Raw genomic sequence first — 23,887 nt, 5'->3', positions numbered from 1 at the left:
AGACAAGGATGGGACAAGGTGTGCCTGTGGCGCTTCGGGCAGGACTCCGGGCTGCAGTGGGAGCCTCCAGGTGGGGACCGGATGGCCGCAGACCTGGGCTCTCAGGGAGAGGGGGCTGGGCTGTTAGGAATCCCTCAGCGGGCCTCAGCTGGGCACATCGGAGCATGGGGTCGCCCTCGGGACACTGCTTGGAAAGCACTGCAGGCGGAAGCCTGCTCCGTGCTGGCGTGGGCGTCAGCAGCAGCCCAAGGTGCGAAGCAGGGCGGGGATGGCCTCCTTCTGGGACCCCATGGCGCCCAGACACTCTCCCCCACAGCAGGTGGGGCTACTGCCAACTGGCGTCTGTTTCCAGGGGTGTATTGTCCGTATGTTGTTTTCTAGGCTTTTGATAGGTTTCACATACTTCATTTTTCAACGGTTCAACCTGAACTTTTGTCACAAGATGAGACGATGCAAAGCTGCTATTTATGATCCCTTAATCAGAGAAGAAAACAGAAAATGACAGAAACCTAGAGGTAGAGTTTCTGAGGACCTTTTCAGAACCCTAAGGTGTCGTCTACCTTTTTCTTGACCCAAAGCCACAGAGCACTGCCATCCTGAAGCAAAGAAGCCTGATGAACTTCCCGTGGTCTTCCCGACCTGTGCCGCCTGGAGGGGTATCACCCCTGGTGCCGGTTGGTCCTTCCTTCCCCCTTTGGTCCCATAGCCCTTTGTCGTCCTCACTGAGCTGAGACCCAGTCACTGCCAGAGCTGATGGAAAGGAGGCGAGAACACCCGCTCGTACATACACACAGTCACACACACTCACATACACACACACATTCACTGACACACACACTCGCTGACATACACACGTACACTCGCTGACTGACACACACACATCTCTTGTTCGGGAACACTGTTTTCCTGTACAAACAGCCTTTGGTCCTAATTGGAATCTGCTCGTTCCTGATGGCTGCGTGGCCTCAGGGAAGCACAGAGGCGTTGGGTCCAGCCGGGTTGCTCAGCCTCTCTGCCCAAGTGTGTGCTTTTTTTCTCTCTTCTGCTGCATTTTTCTCTCTTTCTCTGGTGTGAATCAGGCCATTTTCAGATTCCTGGAGTGATCAGAGCTCTTGTACTTCCTTGAGATTTAAAATATCCATTTTGGCTGAGCATTTTCATGTTGAAAGAAGCGTTAGAAGCATGGCAGGTGCTGCTCCAGGGTCCCAGGCCCTGTTGGACAAGGGCTCAGCTGCCACTCAGCCACCGGTCTGGGTTAGGAAGTCCCCTCTACCTGGTTGTGTGTGTGCTCATCCTGCCACGTGGCTTTGGGACCCCGACTCCAGCTCTCCTGGAACGTGGCCCAGCACGACCTCCTCCTTCCTTTGCTGTCCCGAAGGGTAGCAGGTCACATCTCTCCATGGGGGACTTGCTTTACGGACACCACCCAAAGTCATTCACAATGAACTGTAAGGAAAAGGCTGGGTGTTTAAAGAGCAGAGTAACTTTTTGGTTCAGGATGGAGGTGGAACTCTGAAACGATGCTGCCTCGTGGTTTCTAGGCCATCAGCAGCCAGCAGCCCTTTGTGAAGGGAACAGCAGCACCCTTGGAGCGGGGACCTGTCCCTTTGTCTCGTGCTGGCTCACAGACGTGTTTTCCTTTCTTTGTAGATCATGTTTTACATTCTGGTAAAGGCTGTTTACACCCTGGGCTACAGTGTCTCGCTGATCTCCCTTACAACAGGAAGCGTCATTCTTTGCCTCTTCAGGTAAGCAGCAGAAATGAGGAATTCTGCAAAGAATACAAGATGGGGAAATTACCCATTTAGCCGCCTAACCCATCAGAGGTGGAGAGGAGACTGCCTGAGCTCCCTGAGTGCTGAGCCAACCCAGCTCCCTGGGAGAGGCCAGTGGGAAATGCGATGCCAACACTTACATTTTTACTGAAATACTCTGCATTCCTTGTATAAAGAGGTAATGCTGGTCTTGGGTGAAAAGTCAGTTCGACTGTTATTTACCAAATACAGCCATGATGCAAATGGTTTGAACGTACGGAAGCCACGGCACCGCCTTTGAGAAGCACCCACATGTGGGCCACCCAGGCTCTCACGAGACACTGAAATGTGTTCAAGATACAGAAAGACGCAGGAGTCAGCCTGCCTTGGTTCAGTCCTGGGTCCGTCTCTTAGTGGCTGTTTGACCTTGCACAAATGACTTAACCTCTCTGTGCATCTGTAAAGTGTGGATGCTAGTGGAGTCCACACGGCATGTGGCAAGCACTAACTTTTGCCTGTTTCTCCCCCTGGAAGTGAGGGTCCCACCCGACCTGAATGTTAGCAGCTCCCTTTTGTAACTAATGACGTACATTGTAGCAGCTGGTTGGTCAGGGTCCGAGGGTAGAGATTTTGGCCCCAGAACAGATGCTTCTGTCTGGGAAAAGCTGGTAGGCGTACCTAGGATTAAATCTATGTCTTAAGCATCATTAGCTCTAAATAAAATGGATGATATTTGGCTTATTTTAACAGGGTTTTGATCACCATGTGTCTTAGTTCTCTTTGCTAAAATATAGTTCAAATATTGACCAATCTTCAGATAGAATCAGTGGTTTAACAAATAGAATCTTTAGAACCTCACAAGTAACTCATTAGGAGAGCCATACTGGAAAGTAAAACGAATGAATAAATGGAGAAAAGAGCCGAGAAATCCAGCAAACGTAATTAAACTACACTTTTCATTTTTCAGGCATCGCACCTATTATCAGGTGGCTGGTTATTCTCAGAGAGAATAAGTCAGCATCTTTAGCCCAGAACCCCACTTAGAAAAATGTGGGGAACATCTATTATATTCTAGTTCTTTAAAAAACAACAACTCTGGTACAATATTAATATCTGTTGTACTATCTTCTATATTTTACTATACATCTTTAAATCTTTAAGTTATTAAAGATAAAAAGGAAAGGAAAAATTCAGGGAGGTGAGTGGGCACAGGGTAACGAGCTAGAACATTTTCAGCTTATTTTTAAAGAGCTGAACTACCCATATTGTTGACATCAGCAGTTTCCCTCAGATTCCTACTGAGCCAGCCCAAGAGCACGTGGGAATTGTCAAAAACACAGATGCGATCCTTTAAGAGAACCGCGTGGGTTTAGGAGCAGTAAGCGAGTTCTCTATACGTGGCCATCGTCATGCTGGTTCTGCCTGTAATGCTGCCATCTGGAGCCACTCACATGCCATCCCCTCCACTCCCCCACCTGTCCCATGTGTTAGGTAACTGGACAGCTGTGAGTGTGCGTGGATTCTAAAATGTATTAATTATGAAAGTGACAAGTACCATTGTCCCTATAAATACACCCAAGAAAGGAATTCTTTGCAGTCGTGGAACATTTATTCTCCAGAAGCTAAGAGATCATTAGCATTAAGTAACTGTGTCCTTACTCTGTACACAGAGAAAGCGAGCGATTTATCTGTTAGACCAAGTCCCGAAGAGTGCTGAGGGCACGAGTAGCAAACACACGCCGGGTTTTGTGTAGGACCCGTGGGCGGTCACTGCGGCCACCATCCTTGAGCACTCCGGTATCCAGGTACTGGACAGAGCCCGTCCGAGGGCCTCCGGCCCCAGGGACAGCAGTCCAGATTGCCAACACAGGTGCTGCAACGCCATTTATAGGAGCTTGTAATTTAGCCCCCACTACCCCGCCCCCAGGTTTTACCTGTTAGAGAGAAGAGGGGCCCTTGTTCCTGGTGGCCAGTCGCAGGGCCTGCACGGCGTCCGTCTGCCTTGGGGAGTGGACGGGTTCTCCCAAGTCTGACCCAGCCTTTGTCGCAGCCACTACTGAGAGCAGGTTCCCATCTGGCTTCTCTGGAAGCCACACCTGCAGGGCACCCGTCAACCATCAGTAGGTCCATACTTGGAGGTGACATTTTGGACAGCTTGCATTCATCTGTGATGGCGAGAAACCCCAAACCCCATTCAGGGGGAAGACGCAAGTGAGAGAGCGGAAAGGGGCAGAGAGATGAGAAGAAAAGGAAGAAGGTGACGAACCATTCAGCCTGGGACAGTAATAGACCCTTCCATTTCTGTAGGCTTCCTTAATTTCTTTCAGTGTTTTATGCTTTTCTAAGTAAAGTCTTACACATCTTTTGATTGTCATCCCTAGGTGTTTGTGCTGTTTCAGGTTTTGTTAAATTCCATTTCTGACTATTTCTAGGAGGGAGTTGATTTCTGTATATTAATCTGGCTTCAGCAACTTGCTAAGTTATTCAGGAATTCTATAATTATTCTGTGAATTCAGTGTTTGATGATCTCCCCTCCCCTCCGCTCCCCCACCCAGGAAGCTGCATTGCACCCGGAACTACATCCACCTGAACCTGTTCCTCTCCTTCATCCTGCGTGCCGTCTCAGTGCTGGTCAAGGATGACGTCCTGTACTCCAGCTCGGGCACCCTGCACTGCCCAGACCAGCCGTCCTCCTGGGTAAGGCTGTTGCTGACGGCCTGTCACCAAGGGGCGGGTGGCCTCAGGACTCCAGCCCCGCCTTCCCCCTTGTCACCCCCCTGCCCCTCATCGCCAGCCCCACTCTCTTGGGGATGAAGTCCCAGAGCCGCCCCTGCACAGGTCCTGCAGGTCCTGGTTGGACGAGGACGAGGGCTGAGGCCTGAGCAGCAGAGGGACCTGGCCCAGAGGCCGGGACTCAGAGCAGGCCAGGTCCAGGCCGGTAGCAGACAGGTGACACAGGCAGGTGGGCAGCAAGTCCCAGGTGCCGCCAGGCCAGGAGGTCACAGGCAGAGTGAGTGCTGAGCCCAGCAGAGCCGGACACCATGCCGGCCCTGCCAGGACTGGTCAGTCCTGACACAGGTGACACATGCAGTGCTGCTGCTTAGTCCCAGAATCTCACCGATTCTGAGCACCAAACGCCTCCATCGGTGGCTGAGGGGGACACATGAGGCAGCCCCCAAAGAGGGGCAGGGTCCTCAGAAGGTGATGGGTCTGTTCCCTGTCAAGAGAAGGTTTCTGACCTGCAGCTGCCTCCGGTCTGTGCGGGTCAAGGCCCGTGGTCTCAACTCTTGAGTGACATGGACCACCTGGGCAGTTTATTCTCATCGAGACCAGAACACATGGCACGTGAGGCCTGCGGGCTTTGCATCACCCTCCCCCAAAGCCTGAGTCCTTTGGCCTGGGGGTGGACAGGGTGGCACTGGGCTCCGCAGCGAGGCACCCAGCCCAGGCCAAACCCGCCTGCCCCTGCTGCCCCAGGGGGAGAGGCTGGGCTGCAGGTGCTGGGCCATCGAGCTGCCATCAGCCCGCAGACTAGGTCAGAATGGCCACGTGTCAGGACAAAGGCAGGTGAGTGGAGTGGAAGGAGTGAGAGCCGCCAGCACCCACTGACACACGCCCCCTTCAGGCTGTTTGCATTCACCCCTGGAAGGACCGCTGGTTCGGGACCCTGTGTCCAGGGCAGAGCAGCTGTGGACACAGGACACACGTGAAGCCAACAGGTGGGCCCTGCCCTCCTCACATCAAGATACCCTCCTCTGCGCTGGTTTGTGAGGTTTTCATTTAACTTCTGCGAAAACCATACTCTAGAGAAAATGAACAACCAGACGCCCAGGATGACAACTTGGGCACTGGCTTTCAGCAGGAGTCACCAGGTGAAGACAAGGTGCAGGCCCCCGGCCCCCACCGTGTGATTCAGGCCAGGGCACAGGTCTGGTTGGGGACCTGCTGCTAAGGGCCCGCTGGCCTGGGCCTGTCTCTACCCAGTGTCTGGGTGGCAGCAGATCCCGGAGGCCCTGTGTGGCCCACAGGCCCTTGCACCCCAAGGGACATGTTTGAAATCACCGCTAAAGATGATGACATCAGCAGAGAGCTTGTTACTCACGAAACCTCTCATCCGCAGAGTGTGTGGATGGTGGATGAGCAAAGGGAAAGAAATGCAGGCGTGGCATTGTCAAGATTTTACCAAGAAAGTAGAATCATCCTAAGCACACGTTTCTGCATCTTTTTTCCTTATTCAACAGGACACCGTGGGAACCCTCCAAACCCATTGGCGCAGTGGTCTGCTATGTGGGTGTGACACGATTTCTTTAATAGCACCAGCAGTAACAGGCACACTTAGGCTGCATTCATTAGTCACGCATCTTCACACTGACATTGGATTTATTTTTATTACAAAGATTAAGAAAACATTTTTGTGGAAAAGATTGATCTGCAAAAGGGTGAATTTGATTTGCAAAAGGAGAATTTGGAGTGCAAAACCTGTACCCTGGGGCTCCTGGTCCTTCTGACGGAGCTCACAACTGTGTGTATTTCTGACTGGACAAGTGTTGCTTGGCTCCAAAAGTATGGAACAGTGGCCAGCTGCCTCCTGCACGCCCGACACGATTTCTGTGACTACTCCCAGGAGTGGTGACAAGTCACGGGTTTAGTGAAGTTTGGTTTTCTATTTTCACGGTTTGTGAAATATGGCGTCTGTCCACGTATGATGGCCCTGGTCCTAATATTCAGTGGGTGGTGCTCGGCTATCTGTGCTGCCCCTGAGGATGACAGTGCCCTGTCCCCCTGCTTAGAGCGAGGTCCGGCCGGGATTGGGGGTGGGGCAGGTTCCAGGGGTCGCAGGTGGTCCAGTTAGTGCCCTGCAGGGCCAGCCAGCCTGAAATGGCTGTAGGCCCACCTGCCCCCATACGGATGTCCACACACATACTGAAGCCTACCTGCGCGTCTGGGCATCCACCCACTGTGTGTGTGTATTGGAGTGGGGGGGCTGCAAAGATAGACAGGGACAGAAATGAACGTCACTGTGGACTTAGTGAGTGAAAGCCTTGACGTGCTGTCTGTTCATGAACTTGAAATACCTGGTATGTTTAGTTACATGAAGGTCTGAGGGACTAAAGTATGTTTATTTTAGATGCTACGTGACCTTTTCCTGGTAGGAGCTCCTTCCCAACTCTGGGGGAGGTCATCTGTTTGCCAGATTTCTTGTTGTTCCCTTTTTCTTCCTCTACTGTTAAGAGAGGGTACTGAGGAAGAGCAGACGGAAGGAGCAGGGACAGCCTGGTGGGTGAGGACGTGGGCCATTGGGTCCAGGTGCCCTGGAGGAGCGGTCAGGCCGGGGGGCCCATGCCCTTGCGCCCACCCAGGAGTCCGGGGCTCTCGGGACAGTGCTGTGCAGCTGCCATGACCGGTGTTTGCCTCCAGCAAGTCCTGACCCCGGCGTCCTGCAGTCCACAGCTCTGTGGGGGTGTCTCTGGCTCTCACAGAAGTGGGGGTGCACGCGCTGTCCTGGGGCAGCTCTGCCTTCCGTGAGCTGTTCCCCAAGTGTGGCCACGTTCTCTTGCTCCAGGTTGGCTGCAAACTGAGCCTGGTGTTCTTCCAATACTGCACTATGGCCAACTTCTACTGGCTGCTGGTAGAGGGGCTGTACCTGCACACCTTGCTGGTGGCCATGTTCTCGCCAGGCCGTCGCTTCCTGGCCTATCTCCTGATTGGATGGGGTAAGGACTCCCCTCACCAGTCCGCGTGTGCCCACAAACCCTCCAGGTTCCTGACGCCTGTTCTTTGTAGGGTGCACTTCCGGCCAAATCAGAAAGTGCTTTTCTAGGATGACAGCCGGTTCCTACAGCCAACACTTTGATAACGCTGGCAAGCAGGGACCTGGTCGGAAGCTGCTCCAAACTCCTACTGCTGGAGCGTGCCCGAGGTGGCAGAGTCAGGAAGGAGGCGTGGGAGAAGAAGGAGCAGGAAGTCCTGCCATCTTCAGGTCCCAGTTAGCAAGAGCTTCACCCCAGGAAGGGGGTGTCAGTGCACGTATCTGCTCCAAAACTTCAGTAACAACACTCATGCGAGTCGGACCTCTGAGGTTTCAACTTTCAGACACGTATTGAATTGTCTGCACTGCTTAATAAGACACAAGCATAAGCTTGTGTATGTTTATGAAGAGTTTCCGCTCACTCCTTTCATCAGAAAGCCCTCATTCTGGCTGGTCCTGGCTGACCAAGGCCACGCTTGGCGACGCAGGCTGCTGCGCGCTCACTGCCTGGGGCTGTGGGTGACCAGGTGTCTGTCCACAGGCATCCCCACCGTGTGCACAGCGGCGTGGACAGCAGCCAGGCTCTCTTTAGAAGACACCGGGTGAGTGTTGTGCCCAGACCGCAGCCTTTAGAGTGAGACGGAGCAACACTGAGTCAGTTCTGGTATCGTCAGGTCATTTTCATGTGGGCTGGAAGAAGCATGAGCTGCACCAACTCCCAAGTTGGACCCAGAAGTTACGAATTTAGGGGGGACCTGACCTGCCCCCCTCTCCTGGCTTCTGAGGTTACACTTTGGTCTCACCTCCCCAGCAGCAGACTATCGTGCTGAGAAGAATAAAACAAAACTAAACCACGGGATAGGGACAGATTGTGTCAAGATCTCTAAATGCACAGTAATTGTGTCTTAGAGTGGGGCGTGTGGGCTGTCAGGTGGGGGCGTGGGCCGTGGGGAGGGCCGCTGAACAGCAAAGAAGGAGATGGCGCCTGCAATGGGAGGGGCCGGCGTCCAGTGGGTCCACAGGCAGCACCCGTATCCTGTAGCTGGGTTCATGGAATTGGTGGCAGTGACTTTCGTCTTCTCTTTCCAACAGCTGCTGGGATACCAACGAGCACAGTGGTCCCTGGTGGGTTATACGAACGCCAATTTTAATTTCTATCGTAGTAAGTAATTTCCGTACTGAAACACGAGATGTGTGTGGGGCTGGACACAGGCAGAGAGCGGGCCTGCTGTCCCGTGTTGACCAGGAATGGCCCCCTTGTACCCAGTCTTTGGAGAGAAGGCCCTCACACGAGCCACCAGCTCCTTCCGTAGTGCACTGTGTCCCCTCGGATGAAGTCTGGACGGTGACGGGGAGCACGTGTGTGGTCCCCGTGGGGGAGAGGCCCTGGGGGTCCCGCCGGGCTGTCCACGTCTGCCCTGTTAGAGCCGAGCCAGACTTCCGTATGTCCTTTTCATGTCTCAAAGTTAATTTTCTCACTGCCACAGCCCGGGGCCCTAAGCTGTGTGAGGCAGCGGACACAATGTCAAGCTCCCGCCTGGGGGAAGCCAGGCTGAGTGAGGAGCCAGAGCCGGTCCCTGCGGCGGGGAGCGGCCCGGCCGCCACACCTCTCCCTTGCTGGGGTCACGAACAAATGTTTTGTCTCTCTTTGCGCAGGTCAATTTTGTTCTTTTCGTTAGTATTATACGGATTTTATTGCAGAAGTTGACGTCCCCAGAAGTCAGAGGCAATGACCAGTCACAGTATAAGTGAGTATGAGTGTGTGTTTCGACTGGGCCCTGAGCTGTCCTCTCTGCCCTCACATGGCCTGGAAACCGAGAGCAGGGAGGACAAAGCAAGGGCTGGGGAGGAGCGAGCAGGGCTGCGGTGGCCGGTGGCTCATGCGTGACACTGCGGTCACTCAGTGTCCTCCCCGGGCCAGGAGGCTGACCAAGTCCACCCTGCTGCTCATCCCGCTGTTCGGCGTCCACTACATGGTGTTTGCTGTGTTTCCCATCGGCGTCTCCTCCAAGTACCAGATCCTGTTTGAGCTGTGTGTCGGTTCCTTCCAGGTACGCGTGGCGGGGGCTGGCTGTCCCCCCGGGCGAGCCCCCTGACGGCCTCTGACCACCCTTTGTCGCCTGCAGGGTCTGGTGGTGGCAGTTCTCTACTGCTTTCTGAACAGTGAAGTAAGTCCTTGTCACACCCTGGGAACTAAGCACAGATGTGTGGTCTGTGAGGGACGCCCTGGAACGCCCCCGGCAGGTGTTTGCCCAACAGTCAAGGCCGTGCTCAGTCTCCCAGCACCACCTGGGGCCCCTCCTGCCACCCTCCCAGTTGTGTCCCACTCGGGTGCTCCCCGGGGTGGTCAGGAGGGACCCCGCCTCCGGGCACCCTCACTCTGTCACTCCCGAGCGGAACGGCAGGCGCGCCAGCGGAACTCCGCTCCTTGAGCTCCTGCCAGTGGTGTGTCAGGAGCCCTGAGTGTGTCCCTCTGTGGGCCTGCCCTCTGAATGTCACTCATCTCCCCCTCAGAGCTGCGGTGGCCTTTCTGCGTGTGCACGGCCCACACCTGGCTTCCCTTCCTGTCACATGCGCCCCTCAGGTTCCCTCCCTCCCAACATCAGCAGGAGTGACAGGGACTTGCCGAGGAGGTCATCAGAACTCACAGGCACCTGCTCTTTAGCCCATCTGCCCCCAGCTTGCTGCTGCCGTGGCCCGTCTGTACTCATGTCCCTTAGCTAGACATACACCCGGTCCCCACCTGCAGCCACCGCGTGCCCCAGCGCAGGTTAGAGAGCAGGGGACTGGATGGTGACGTTCCTGGGTGACACCCCGTCACTTACTGCTGACGTTAGGTGGGGACTGATGGAGGGGAGGGGACCTGAGCAGAGACTGTCCCTGCCAGACTCAGCCTCCCCCGCGTCCAGGGAGACTTCTGAAAACCTAACCTGTCTCGGGCTCGGGACATGTCAGCCACTGTCACTGGAACGAAGCTCTCAAAGCCAGCAGCTCACGGCCTTAGGTCCCCGCAGTTGGAACACTGTCCTCAGCCCCTCGTCTGAGCCCCCAGTCCCCTTCTTCCCCTTCCCAGGCCCACTCCTGTGCATCCAATGAGACATGGAGGGATGTCCCCACCCTGACACCCACAAAGGGCAGCAAGAGGAAGCAGCCCACTCGGGGGTCTTCTCCAGGCCCTGATCCCACTGCCCTCGCCCCCAGGTGCAGACTGAGCTCAGAAGGAAGTGGCAAAGCCGGTGCCCGAGCCAGCCCTCCAGCCACAGCCTGTCCATCTCCAGGAATGGCTCAGAGAGCGCCCTGCACTCCCACCGCGGCTCCCACACCCCGTCCTTCCTGCAGACGGAAACCTCTGTCATCTAGAGTGCCCCCCACCCCTCACCCCTGCCACGTCCAGAACCCCGGAACCCACGGAATGTGGGGAGCCAACGGAGGCGCACCCCTCAGGCGTGCCCCGGGGTAAATCTGGACAACTCAGGACAGCTGATCTTTGCTTCTCCCATCTGTGGAACCGGAGTTACCTTGTAACTGACCGGGACTTCAATGTAATCATTGTTACACTCTGGCATTTAGGTGGTTTTGTTCATAACGTTTGGCTGTGTAGATGGACCCATTTTCAAGGAGAATAGGGGACACTGGAGGGAATCAAGGAGATTTACAAGTCTGATGCGTGTGCTGGGGTGGGGGGAGCTGGGCCCCTCATGATAGGAGAAGGTGCCTGTCTTCTGCATGACCCACATCACTGGTCCCACGTGACTCCGCCCGGGCAGCCCTCTGGTCTGAAGGTCATGTGCCTAGAAGCCCACTTAAGACTAACCTGAAATGGCTCCTGCAAGCCCCAGCCGACCCACCCCTCCTGGCTGCACCCCCCCCTCCACCTCTGCTCCTGGGCTCCCCTCTCCAGGCTCCCCCCTCTGAACTTCCTGCTCTGGGCTCCCCGTCCCTGCTTCTCCACCACAATTGCTGGCCTGGCCTGGAAGAGCATCAGGTGACAGCAGCAGGGAGCAGTGTGTCTCCCCTCACATCCGGTGCCTCGACCACTGAACACAAGCTCCACGGGGCCAGGGGCCACGTCAGGGCCCGTCAGTAGGTGACTAGGAGGGACCCAGCAGGCCTGTTCTGTGCAGGAGGTTTGCAGGCCCCTGGTCATCAGGGAGACATGACACGGCATTGTACCTGGTGGAAACAGAAACCTACTCTCTTTTTAAAGAAAATAATCTTAACATCATTTCTGTTTACATGGAGCATTATTTTCACGAAGGATAAGAACGCATTGAGTGCATCTGTCCAGTCTTGGCCAACTGCAGCCCTGGCTTCAGGTCCCTCGATGTTTGCAGACTTGGGAGGTGGGTCTGGGGTGACGAGGGGTGAGGACAGTGAGCCCCCTCCGTGTCCAGGGCCCCACGGCACTGACAGGCGCTCTGCCCACACCTGGTTACCGTGCTGATCCCCTCAGGCACGGTGACGTGACTGGGACGGTAGACGGGGTTGTGGGATGGCCCAGGGGCTGTGTCCTGACCACCTGGAGTCGCGGGCCCGCCACTCAGATGTCCTGCTGTAACCAGATCCACACAGCCAACTGGCCAGCCAGACCACGTCTGTGGGGCGATGGGCTGTGCTCGGGTGCTAGACGTGCACGGGACGCGAGTGGGGTCACTGAGCCTTCCCTCAGCTGGCGTTCACAGAGCCCCAGAGCACCAGGAACGGGCCACATTGCCCAGGAAGGGAAGGGGGTGCGGGGAAGTTGGTATTTGGACAGTGAGCACGAGCACGAGACCAGAGTCGCTTTAAGACATCATAAATGTGTAAATACCAATAAAGTCTGATTTCACACCTGCAAGCTGCACAAGAAGTCACTCTGACTAGCCAATCCTGAAGCCCTAGGCCTTCAAACTGAGGATGGACTCACGCTTTGCAGCGAGCACCCCCATCTCCAGGGACTCTCCACACAGCTGCAGCATGGAGGCAGAAGAGGGGAGGGTGGCCACACAGCATCTCCTTGGCTGGGTGAAACAGCCAGCCCTCCCCCAAGTCACTTAGGCCCCACAGGACATCTTTACTGGGGCAGCAGGTCAGTGGTGGCCGGGGCTCTCCCCGCAGCTCTGTGGTGGGGGCCCTGCACACGGCCACCCGAGCTCCACAGAAGCTGAGAATCTGCCAAGGGGGCCGGTGAGCACTCGTGTGCACCTGTGTGTGTGCACGTGTGCATGTGTGTGCATTCTGTGTGGTTGTGTGTGTGTGCTTGCAGCTAACCCCCAACCCCATTTATACCACCGGCAGATAAAATCTATTTCTAATAAACTCCATGCTCTACAAAGTGCTTTGTTTCCAGAGGAATACAGTGCACTGCAGAAAGTCAAATTGTCAAGATGACAAACTTAAGAGATGAGCGGTGGACTAGCCTCAGGTGAGTCTACTAACCGAAGCCCAAGGGAAGAAAGGAGGGAAGGCTGCACATAGCCCGGACCCCGGGGTCTGAACTTTGTCAGCCGAGCTTGAGGAGGAAACTGCAGACACCAGGGAGGGACATGGTGAAGGAGCTTCCGGGGCCTAAAGACGGCACCCGCCTGCAGTCCACGGATGTAGTTTGCACTTTCCTCTCTCACCCTGGATGGTAGGTTTATAAAGGGCGTTTTTGAGATTACAGAAATGACAGAAGAGTTCTAAAACCGCCAGTATGATAGGCAAATAGAACCTAGGAAGTGGAAAGGCTCTGAGTGCCATCCTCCGTCTGCCACCCTCCTGGCTCCTCGGGGGGTACATGTGATGTGGGGACAGAACCAGGAGTGCAGTTTCCAGGCCTCACGTGGAAAAGTGCTGGTTCGGGTAGTTAATGGCCATCAACTGTAACCATCACATCAGCATGATGTGATGGCCATCAGCTGTGGCTAGTTGGCCGTCAGCTGTAACCAGTGAGCCACTGGCCACTAATATAACTGCCGTAACTACGCTAGCAGCAGATGGTGGCTGAGCTAGCAAGCGCGGATTACGGTTAGCACAGTGGATTGCAGTTAGCAAGAGGGGTTGGCTGGTGGGCAGAAAAGTGGATGGTGGATTGCAGATCATGTGGCTACTACTTCCTGTGTGTGTCTCGCCCGGACGCCAGCGATATGGGGGTGCAGGAAGACCCCTTGCTGGGGTACTGGCGGATGTTTGCTCCCTGTGTCTCCAACCCAGCCTCCAGTGAAACTATAGTGGTATGACTCCCCTATCTATGGCTCCGTGGGTGTTCCTTTTTTGGCCTCATTATGTCCTGTATTCTTATGTGGGGAGCGGGAGCTGAGACCCCGCATAACATCTGACCCTGTTTACCTGTGCGTGCAGAACTCGCCCTCCCTCCTACTCCTCCATGGAAATGAGGTTGCCTTTAGGGAGGTTCTGCAACATGTGTCTTAGTTAAGACAGCGTGCGGGTTGTGCCTGTGCACAGATGTGCCTTCCTCGTGACAGCTGCACGGTGCTCCCTCCGTCCCTGGGGGATGAACGTTCGAGTTGCTTTACGAGTGATTTGCAGTGGCCCAGGTATCCCCACAGGTAAATCCCCAGAAGTGGACACGTGGCTCCGGGCATTCATGAGGGACACTGGGCAGGTGCCCCTCTCACCAAGGTTTGGTGGCCCCTCACCCGCAATCCTGAGGGGCGGCGAGTGACTCTTCATCACAGAAGAGTTGTAGTTTAAAGCTGAGCCCCACACCAACGCAGGTCCTGCTGCAATTTTACAAATTAACTTCTTTATTCTTGGGAAACTGGGACACAACTCAGCAGAGGCCACGGTGACGTGCCCGGCAGCCGACCGTGTGGCACTTTGAGAGGCACCACTCCCATACATACGTTACAAAGGATCTGGGGCATCTTTTATACAGAAAAGTGTTCTTTGGAAGATGGAAAGAAAAGGATTTTCTAAAGGTTTGATAAGGAAAGTGGGGCAGGCACAGCTGGTCGGCAGGTGGTCTCCTGGCCCATGAAAACAGCAGGAGCCGCCCACCCAGGGGTGCAGCCTCGGCGCCAACACTGACCAGCCCCCAGCAATTACTGGGATCTGTTTTGAACTGCTTGTATTCAACACCTGGGACTAAGGAAGCAGCAGGAAAACAAACTATTACAGTTAGAAAACAATGAGAGCAAGTCGGACCCCTGTCTCTTTGAGATTTAGGATCCCACATCCTCGTGTATGGAAGGTTGTGGGTGATTAAGAAAGTAGCACGGGATCTCAATACTCCTTAAAAACACTCTTCAATGGTTTAAATAATTAGTTATGAGCTGAGCATATGCAAAGGTTGTGCTTTTCGAGTAATACGTAAATAATTACAATGCTTTCAGATTTAAAATCAGACGATACACTTAAGTCCCCATTATACTGTGACTTATAAAACTGCAGATCTTTTGCAGTTTTATTCACCTTTTTGCAAATCAAATTTTTCCACAAAAATGTTTTCTTAATCTTTGTAATAAAATAAATCTAATGCTAAAATTAAACATTTTATTGCATGTACTTAAAAACATAAAATACTTATTTAACATCAGAAATACTTATTTACTTACTATAGCTTCATTTATAATGGTTCTGCCACTGCTCATGGTAATTTCACATACATAGTCATAAAACAATTATGACAATCTGTAGGAGTGCAAAAGGGTGAATTTGGAGTGCAAAACCTGTATCACCTTTAGGAGAGAAATGAAGCGTGCTGAAACGTTTTTAAATTTTTGATTGACGTGTGTTCTTCAGGTCACACGGGTTCTTCCCTGCCGTGTCATAGGAATTCTGGAATGACTGGGTAACTATGCCGTAGCTGACAAACCCCCGAGTCTTCATGACAAGATAGGGATATCCCACAGACCCCTTTGCTAGCAGGTAGGAGAGTAAAAGCCTGTAAGGGGAAGACGACCACCAACTAAAGGCTAAACTGCAGTCGGCCCTGAGAGGCTAGGAAGGACCTGCTGACGGGAACTTTGGGGCAGGAGGAAACATTTGCCTGCGCCGGGAACGCTGCCAAAGTCGCATTAGTAATTCCACGAAGCTGTACGTTCTGTGAGGGCAAGAACCCTGTTTATTCACGTTTCTCAGCACACCCTCGGGCTGGCACAGTGTCTGGCACAGCACACACCAAAGGAACACACAAACCTCTCTCCCGTGAGTCTGTTATAGCTGTGTATGCAGACGTGGGTGTGTTGCTATGGAGTTACACTAATATAAACACCTAGCTCATAAAAACCTTGCTCTAGGGTCTAGAACACTCAAATCTGCTCATGGGCACGGTGGGGCCAGAGCCCCAGAGAGCAGTTTCCAGGCTCTCGGCCTCACATAGAGAGGTGCGGGCTCGGGTAGCAGATGGCCATCAGCTGTTACCGGTTAGCCACTGGCCACTGATACAACTGCCGTGGCTAAGTTGGCAAGGGGCGGAGTATGGATTGTGGATCCTGTGGCTCCTGCTTCCTGTGTCCCCAGCCCAGCTGCCAGGGAGACTACAGTGGTGTGACTCCCCTACCTATGGCGCCGAGGGTGTTCCTTTTTGGCCTCACCATGTCCTGCGTTCTTATGTGGGGAGCGGGACCGGAGACCCCGCCTGACACCCTGCGTGACAGGCACTAAACCTCAAACAAAGGAAGTGGTTTTCCCTTTCTTGCTCTTCACCAAATTACATTTTGAAAAGTTGTAAATATGTAAAATGGTGAGTCGCAACCCTCTTTCTATGCGACTGCTTAATGCTCCAATACCGTGCTTCACTCACCTCATAAATAATTGCCTGTGAACACGTGAATGAGCATGAGCCTTTCTGTCTTGCAGGCTTTCCTCTAGAGTTGTAGAATCACATGCTATAAAGACTTTTGGGAACGCAAGCCCCATAAGAAACTGCATGTCTGCGATAAAGTACTTGACCGGCCGAGGGACGTGGACTATACTTGGGTGCCCGCAGGCAGCCACTCCGCCCGCCTCGGCTGCCTCTGAGAGCCCACCGGTTCTCCAGCCGCCTCCTTCGCTTGACCGGCCGAGGCAGAACACGCCTCGTGCACCAAGTCTAACGGCCCAGCTCCATTTCTAGGCTTTTGCTAGTATTTTAGTCGTCACAGATGCAGGGAGAGGCACGAGTCACGTGTTAGATGGCTGAGTGGCTGCAATGGAGGCTGGACTGGTAGGGGCTGGAGGGGAAAAAGGACAGTCAAGACACAATGACCGGAGTTTGTGATGGCACTTGGGCGGTGAGGCAAGTTTGTCTAACATAGCATCGGTGGCTTTACCCTTCCATTCAATGAGTCCAAGTTCCTCTGCAATCAGCTGTCGTCTCAGCTGACAGAATGACGGCGGTGAAGAGACTGGACCTGGCGGGTCCCCGGGCTGCGTGACCCGAGGCGGCCGCGTCCACCTCCGTCGCCTGGCCTGGGAAGCGCCATCACGCGGCTCTCGCGTGGGGTGCCACGAGACTCCGGCGAGCTAGCACACGGAGCGTCCCCTGCGGGTCTGGTGCAGCCCCCAACCGGTGCTCGCCGTCACTGACACCCCCTCCCACCTTCCCGTTCCTCGGGGTCGTCCTAAGAGCTGCCGAGTGGGGACGCGAAGGCGGGGGTCATGTGCTCAGAGCCGGGGGGTAATTAAACGCACACGGCCGACTGGCTCTGATCGGTCCTCTAAGGCAAGGAGCGGAGGGAGCGGCCTTGTCACTGCGGCCACGCGCACGGATCCCGGCACGTGACGCCCGCACAGCGTCCGCAAAGGATTCAGCTCCTGCGGGGAAACCGCGGCGGGTCCCAGAGCGCAGACGACGCGCTCCCCGGCGTTTCCTCCTCCCCCCGGGGCGCCGTGGCGGGGGCGGCTTTCTCAGCCGCGAGCGCTCCCGAGCCGGGCCGGCGCTCGGGCACAGAGCGCGGCAGCGGCCCGCTCCGCTCCGCCCCGCCCGGGTCCCGCTCCGCTCCGCCCGGGTCCCGCTCCGCCCCGCCCGGGTCCCGCTCCGCCCCGCCCGGGTCCCCGCTCCGCCCCGCCCGGGTCCCGCTCCGCCCCGCCCGGGTCCCGCTCCGCCCCGCCCGGGTCCCGCTCCGCCCCGCCCGGGTCCCCGCTCCGCCCCGCCCGGGTCCCGCTCCGCCCCGCCCGGGTCCCGCTCCGCCCCGCCCGGGTCCCGCTCCGCCCCGCCCGGGTCCCCGCTCCGCCCCGCCCGGGTCCCCGCTCCGCCCCGCCCGGGTCCCCGCTCCGCCCCGCCCGGGTCCCCGCTCCGCCCCGCCCGGGTCCCGCTCCGCCCCGCCCGGGTCCCGCTCCGCTCCGCCCGGGTCCCGCTCCGCTCCGCCCGGGTCCCGCTCCGCTCCGCCCGGGTCCCGCTCCGCCCCGCCCGGGTCCCGCTCCGCCCCGCCCGGGTCCCCGCTCCCGGCCCCGCACGTGCGAGAGCAGCCCGGCCCGGAGCCCGCGCGGCGCCCGGCACCGCGTCTCCACGATTCGGCTCTGGCCTCGGTGTTGTCACACACGGTCCTCCCGCCACCACTGCTTTTCCACCACGGTGCCGCCCGTCCTTCTCCCGGGGCACAGGGGTCACGCGACGACCGACGGGTGGGCGGCCCGCGAGGCGCAAAGCCCGACGCGGGAAACGCGCCTTTCGTCTCTGACGTCACGCGTCCCAGCCGGCCGCCTTTCCAGGCCGGGACGCGCCGCCTCCCGTTGGGCTCAGCGTGGGTCGCTCGGCCCTCCGCTGCCGCTAGGAGTCGGACCGCGCGAGCTTTCTGGGGGCGGCCGGGGCACGTGCTGGGCAGCGATCGCTCGGCCCTCCGCTGCGCGCGCCTGCCGGTTGCTAGGAGTCGAGGTCGCGCAGACACGGTGGGCCCGCCGCGGGGCATGCCGGTCCAGCGATCGCTCGGCCCTCGGCTGCGCATTCCTGCGGCTTGCTAGAAGTCGGGAACGCGCAGGCGCGCTGGCGTCTGCCGCGGGGCATGCCGGGACTGCGTCTTTCGGTCCTCCGCTGCTCTCGCCTGCCGGTTGCTAGGAGTCGGCGACGCCAGCTCGGCTGAGGCTGCGTTGTCGCCGAGTGTCTCCCCCGTGTCGCGCTTGGTGCGCGGAGCGCCGCTGGCCTCCCGGGCCTCCGAGCGGCGATGGAGCCCGGAAAGGTGGGTGCGCAGGGGCTTCGCGTCGTTCCGGGTGCGGGGCGGACTCTGCGGGAGGTTCTGGGAACTTGGTTAGCTGGTGCTGTCCCACCGGGGTGTCGTGGCGGGTGGGCCCGGGCCGGTCCGAGGGCGGACGTCGAGGCGTCCCGCTGCTGCGGGACCTGAGGCTGGGGGCCCGGCCCCGGCCGCCTCCGCCCACCCCCCGTGCCTTAGGCCCCCTTCCCGCGGCCTCCCGTCCCTACGCTGCCGGGCCGCCGACGACCCTGTGGCTTGTCGCCAGGCTGGCTCGGAGAGGGGACGGCCGGCACAGTCGGGTGGGGGCGCGCGGGCAGGAGCCCCGCGGAGCTGGCAGCGGGTGGCGCGCGGCGTCCGGCGCCGCCTCTTCTCGGCCTCCGCCTCGGGCGCTGCTCGGCTCCTCCCGCGGGGCCCGAGGCCCCTCGCTGCCGGGGCGTGTTCCGCGTCGCCTGCGCCCCCTCCTCCTCCCCACCCCGTCTCCTGGGGCGCGTGGAGCGCGTGGGACGCCTTTGCCGCCTGTCTTTTCCTCTCCGTACCCATAGGTACAAACGTCTCCGACTGTACGGCTCGCGTCGTCTGCTTAAATGTTGTACTTGGCTGACTTAACTGGAAGAATTCTTGTTCTCATTGCTCCTTTTGTAGCACGTTTTAACTTGTGCTCACACTGTTTAAAAAATCTTTTTGAGGACATGACATGTGCCTTTTTAAAATAAAATAACTGCTTCTCTTTATTTTCTTGGGTCGTTTTCTTTTAGGGTTATTTTCACTATTTGTTCATCTTGATTCTTTTCTTTCTTGTGCTGGTTTCTCTCAAATGCCTGATTGACGTTTCATATTTATGAAGTCGCCAAAGGAACCCATTCTGGAATCATTTGTAGGGAACTTCAGAATAGTGAATACGTTTTTAAAATCTGTCTTTCTATTACTTTTTATTCTGATAGATAGACAGTAATTTCTTGCATATCACGACCAGTTGCCAGTGGCTAAAATGGCCTAATGAAAAAAGCAGCCTATTAGAGCTTACAAAGTTGGTTATTTTAAACTTTGACAATTCCAACTTTATACTTTTCAGAGAAGAACCAAAGATGACACTTGGAAAGCAGATGACCTCAGAAGACACCTTCGGGTAATGTATCTTAAAGGTGTGAGCTGGGTTCCAGTTGGACCCTGGGTGGGTTTTTTTGGACAGTTTTACCTGGTTCTCAGCATTGTCCAACTTTGCTTCCATGTGGCTTGTTTCATTTTTGACTCAGAGGTAAAGCCACCTCTGGGGCCGTCCTGAGATAGGGTTTCCTAGCCCAGCCAGTATGTCACCAGCTCAGTTGGGTTTCTTCTGCGGTTCAGGGCTTGGCCTAGTACCCGCTCGTGCACGCTCGCGCATGTGTGTTTGTATGTGTGTGGTCTTTGGTGTTTGTACGTGCATCTCTGTGTATGCGTATGTGCATGTGTGTGGTCTGTATGCGGGTGTAGAGGGAAGTTTAGGGGTTGAGATGGAGAGTTCCTGAGAGTTTTCTAACGAGGGTCCTTGTTCTTTGAGGGGACCCGGTGGTCAGTGTCTCTGGGACTTGATGACACAGCTTCAGACCCCCTTTCTAATCCATGTGGTGTGCTAGATTTGATCAGACAATGAACGTGAATGTCTTGTAAGCGGATGCCCGTCTCGAGTCCTAAAAATGCTAAGTGTGGCTCCGCCTGCCGTCGGTTTGGAGACTTGGTCCAGGCCCTTCTTTCTGGGGAGGAAGTCAGTGTTTTAAGGTCCCTGTGAGGGCGACTCTCACGTCTGGAAACCCGTTTCTTTGTCTGGCAGGCTGCACAGTCAGGAAGTCCCAAGGAAGAAAAGAAGCACAGAGGAAAGAAGCTGCATAAGGAGCCGGAAATGGGCCTCCCTGAACCCCCAGAGCAGAAGCACAGGGACCCCGACCCCAAGTACACAGAGAGAGTGGCTGAGAGGGACGGCAACACCTGCAAGGAGGCCGCTCGTGGGGAGAGAGACCGAGAGAAGCCACGGGAAAGGAGGCGGGACGCCAGGGACTGGGACAGAGAGAGGCTTCGCGACAAGGCCCGAGAACAGGTTGCAGACAAGCCTCAGAATCGAGGCAAAGACCGGGAGAAGGACCGAGACTGCCAGGCCCGCAAGGAGCAGCCCCGGCCAGCGGGCGCACACCGCGACCTGCTGGGCGCAGGGGGGCCGGAGCGGGAGCGCAGCAGGCGCGCAGGTGCGTGTCCCTGTGGGGTCTGTGCCGCCATCTCCGGGGACTCCACGTGCAGGCGCGTCTGCGGGGCCCGCGCCCCACTTTGTTTTCTCTCCTGCTTTTCATGCCGGGTTTAGCTCTGCATGTGGTTACACACCGTTGTCCATGTGTGTGCTTTTCACCGTTGTCTCCTTTTGACATTTTAAAAACTTTTCAGTGAATGGAAGGAGTAGCAACTTTCTAGGGAGAGCTTTACTGCTGAAACATATTTCTCATTGTGCCATTGTGATGTCCTTTTTAGTTTAGTTTAGATTTTAGAACGTTCCAACCTTAGGATTGTAGAACATGTTCTAGTTGGAGAGTTTGTGTTCATATGTGTTAATATATAATTCATAACTCTGTACAATAAAGACTACAGCAAGGTGGTAGAAGACCTTTTAATGTACTCAAGTTTGGGAATGTTACAATTATGTTTTATTTTTATAGTGAGTAAAGTAAGAACTGGAGACAAGCAAAGGCGAGATGAAGACTCTGAAAGAGGAGATGAAGAGAGAGAAAGAAGATACCGAGAAAGAAAGGTATGCAGAAACACAGCCCCAAATCCTGAAAGCAGGGGCATTGCTGGAAAGTTTTGTAACAGTTCAGGGCCTGAGAAAGTTCTCAAGCCTCTGTGTAGTCAGGTTTGCTTCCTCTCACTGGCAAGTGTGTCTCATTCCAACAGTAATAGTCGATTATTTTGGAAAATTTCAAAAATACAAACAAATAAGAAGAAGGAAACAAAAACAAGTCCCCACCCAGGGTAATGTTCAGGTAGAAACCGTACTCAGGACAGAGCATCAGCTGTTGACCCAGCTCTTTTATCGCGTGGGTACCTGTCCCCAAGAGGCACTGCGTGGGGACTCGCGCATCCACAGGCCCTGGCACCTCCCCACAAACTGAGGGATGACTGTAGTTATGCATGTGTGTGCATGTGTATGTACAGTAAGCTTTTTTTCTGAAGTTAGGTATGCCTGTTCTGTAAACTGTTTACATTTTGAGTGTTTTTCTAAGTTACTTTCTTCATTATGTTATGTCAGTACGTTCAGTGCCATGGTGCCATGGTTTTTTGGACACTTTGGTTGCTTCTAAAGTCTTTGATTATAAAACCCCCGGGGAAGTGAATGTGCCGTGTTTACACCTGCGTATTTCCTCGTGACTGGCCTGGCTTGGTCAGAGCCACTGTGCGCAGAGCTGTCGTCGCCTGTCGTTGGGGGTGCTCCCCTGTCCTCCGGCAGTGTCCTTACCATCGTCACAGCTACTGCTCTTCACTGATGTGATTCCGAAGGAGGGGTGCTGGGAGCATTTTGTGGGCGTTGGCTGTGCTGCTGTGGGTCACGGCTGTGTGTGTTTGCATTCTTTTTCTCAGACTCCTAGTTACTTCAGAGGACTTGGAAGGTTGGCTCTGCTAGTCACTGAGGTTGCTGCTGCTTGTTTGGTTTGAGTTTTACTTGTGGAATCTCAATGTTCTAAGTGAGGTTGAAATTATGAAGCAGTCTCGTTTGTCCTTCATCTTTCCATTGATGTCATGCTCAGAAGCCCCTTTTCCACGCCAATGTTCTGTATTTTGTTCTGGGGCCTCAGAATTTCTTAACACTGAAATCTTTAATCCTGTGGAGTTTGTTGACGGATGTCAGGGGTTTCTCAGTGTTCTTTTCCTGGGGAGATGAGCAGAGGGAGGGTCGGGCCATGCACAGGAGGCGTGGAGGGTGAAGCACAGGGTACCGAGATGGGGAGGGTCCATGACATGCGAACCTTGCATGGTAGAGAGGTGTCTAGGCGTCACCGACAGAGCGTGAACTGAGGGGACCTTAACGAAGGCAGAGGACTGTGCGGTTATGGGTTCTATGAGGCTGCTGATGGCCCTCAGGAACGGAGAGTGGGCGCCACTGACCACCTGCCGTGCAGGTCAGCAGCACGCCACTATGTGACGGTGTCACCTGTTATTACTGAGCACAGCGACTTGCGGTACAGACGTCACAAAATGATGGTGCTGGATTTAAGATTCTCCCTGTGGGTGGGTGAGGCGTGTGAAACGCCAAGGGGCAGGAGCCCGCTGGGACATGTTAGGAGGTGCACAGTGCCCTACCACGGACGTCACACAGGTGTCACAGCAGCGGCTTGTCTGGTGGTGGGGCTCAGGATGCATAGGAATTGGGGAGAGGGCGACAATGACAAAGATGAGGCTGGAGCGGAGAGGAGGGGCCGGGCTGGGTGGGGCCCTGTTTGCCCCGCTGAGGAGTGGGGGTGTTGTCCTCAGCAGGTGAGGGCAGTAGCTGTACTGTCCCGTGGTCGTTAGGGCTGAGTGGGTGGCCTGCAGCGTCTCCCAGTGGAGCAGTGGGGGTCCCTGTCCAGAAGCACGTGATCAGAGTACGTTTTTAGGACAGCACCCCAGCAGGATAGAGGACTGAGTGGCAGGGGCAGGTCTGCAGCTCTCCTCCCCGTTGTCATAACAGGTGTAAAAGCTGCTTTCTGTGTGTCACATGCTCACTTTTTTTCAATGTCGCTTCACAGTTGCAGTATGGTGACAGCCAAGACAATCCTCTTAAGTATTGGCTTTATAAAGAAGAAGGTGAAAGGAGGCACAGGAAGCAGAAGGAAGCAAACCGAGAAAAGAAACATCGAGAAGAAAGCAGCGCAAGGGGAAAAAGAGAGAAGTATTCAAAAGGAAAAAGTAATTCATTCTCTGACAAGGCAGGGGAAGAAAAACGCAAAGAAAAACAACATAAAGAGGCTTTTCATTTTGATGACGAGAGGCACCGAGGGGGCCTGGATAAAAAAGAGAGGTCGTCGAAGGAAGAGCATAAGAAAAAGGAGCCCAAGGTACCGTTTCTGACGCTTGTTGCCTGTATAGCCGTCCCAAGGGCCACACTCCTGGAGGGGGTCTGTCTAAATGTAGCCAGATGGTAACCCTTGGTGCCTGAAGTCAGCACCTTGGTAACGTGATTCGGATCTGGGTTGTGTGATCAGTGCACAGAGAACGCCACCCTTCTGGGAAGTGTGAGCTGAATCTGATTATAGGGCGATTGCTTTTATTACAGACTGAGAAATCTGCCATAAAAC

General features: G+C 55.4%; 3 protein-coding genes across 7 annotated transcripts in view; 2 read left to right on the top strand and 1 right to left on the bottom strand.

The window, feature by feature from the left end:
* The window catches only part of VIPR2 (vasoactive intestinal peptide receptor 2), a 32,049-nt gene extending 19,711 nt beyond the window's left edge, over positions 1-12,338 (top strand). For 2 of the 4 annotated variants that reach the window (XM_081038463.1, XM_081038462.1), the window contains exons 5-10: positions 1,651-1,748; positions 4,310-4,451; positions 7,318-7,468; positions 8,045-8,105; positions 8,596-9,251; positions 9,425-9,549. In XM_081038463.1, coding sequence (XP_080894589.1) covers positions 1,651-1,748; positions 4,310-4,451; positions 7,318-7,468; positions 8,045-8,105; positions 8,596-9,211 — 1,068 coding nt within the window. In that variant the 3' untranslated portion in view covers positions 9,212-9,251; positions 9,425-9,549. Of the gene's footprint in view, positions 1-1,650; positions 1,749-4,309; positions 4,452-7,317; positions 7,469-8,044; positions 8,106-8,595; positions 9,252-9,424; positions 9,555-9,629; positions 9,672-10,704 lie in introns of those variants that run through there. The other 2 variants (XM_081038464.1, XM_081038465.1) reach the window with 2 other exon arrangements.
* Positions 12,339-17,084: 4,746 nt separating this feature from the next.
* LOC308492894 (uncharacterized protein) lies at positions 17,085-18,353 on the bottom strand (the record flags this gene model as incomplete). The annotated part of the gene is made up of 2 exons (XM_081038376.1): positions 17,085-17,223; positions 17,866-18,353. The coding sequence occupies 2 exons, from the start codon at positions 18,351-18,353 to the stop codon at positions 17,217-17,219; spliced, it is 495 nt and encodes a 164-aa protein (XP_080894502.1). The 3' UTR covers positions 17,085-17,216.
* A 58-nt stretch (positions 18,354-18,411) lies between these two features.
* Positions 18,412-23,887, top strand: part of DYNC2I1 (dynein 2 intermediate chain 1) — a 37,290-nt gene continuing 31,814 nt past the window's right edge. For both annotated transcript variants that reach the window (XR_013992586.1, XM_081038369.1), the window contains exons 1-5: positions 18,412-18,584; positions 19,669-19,722; positions 20,404-20,812; positions 21,275-21,366; positions 23,339-23,647. Coding sequence is in view for 1 of the 2 variants with exons in the window: in XM_081038369.1 (XP_080894495.1) it covers positions 18,570-18,584; positions 19,669-19,722; positions 20,404-20,812; positions 21,275-21,366; positions 23,339-23,647 (879 nt within the window). In the remaining variant the exon portion in view is untranslated. The remainder of the gene's footprint in view (positions 18,585-19,668; positions 19,723-20,403; positions 20,813-21,274; positions 21,367-23,338; positions 23,648-23,887) is intronic.

The sequence above is a fragment of the Rhinolophus hipposideros genome (assembly GCF_964194185.1).
Source record: "Rhinolophus hipposideros genome assembly, chromosome: 25".
NCBI lineage: Eukaryota > Metazoa > Chordata > Mammalia > Chiroptera > Rhinolophidae > Rhinolophus > Rhinolophus hipposideros.
This window is presented reverse-complemented; position numbering and strand designations above follow the sequence as displayed.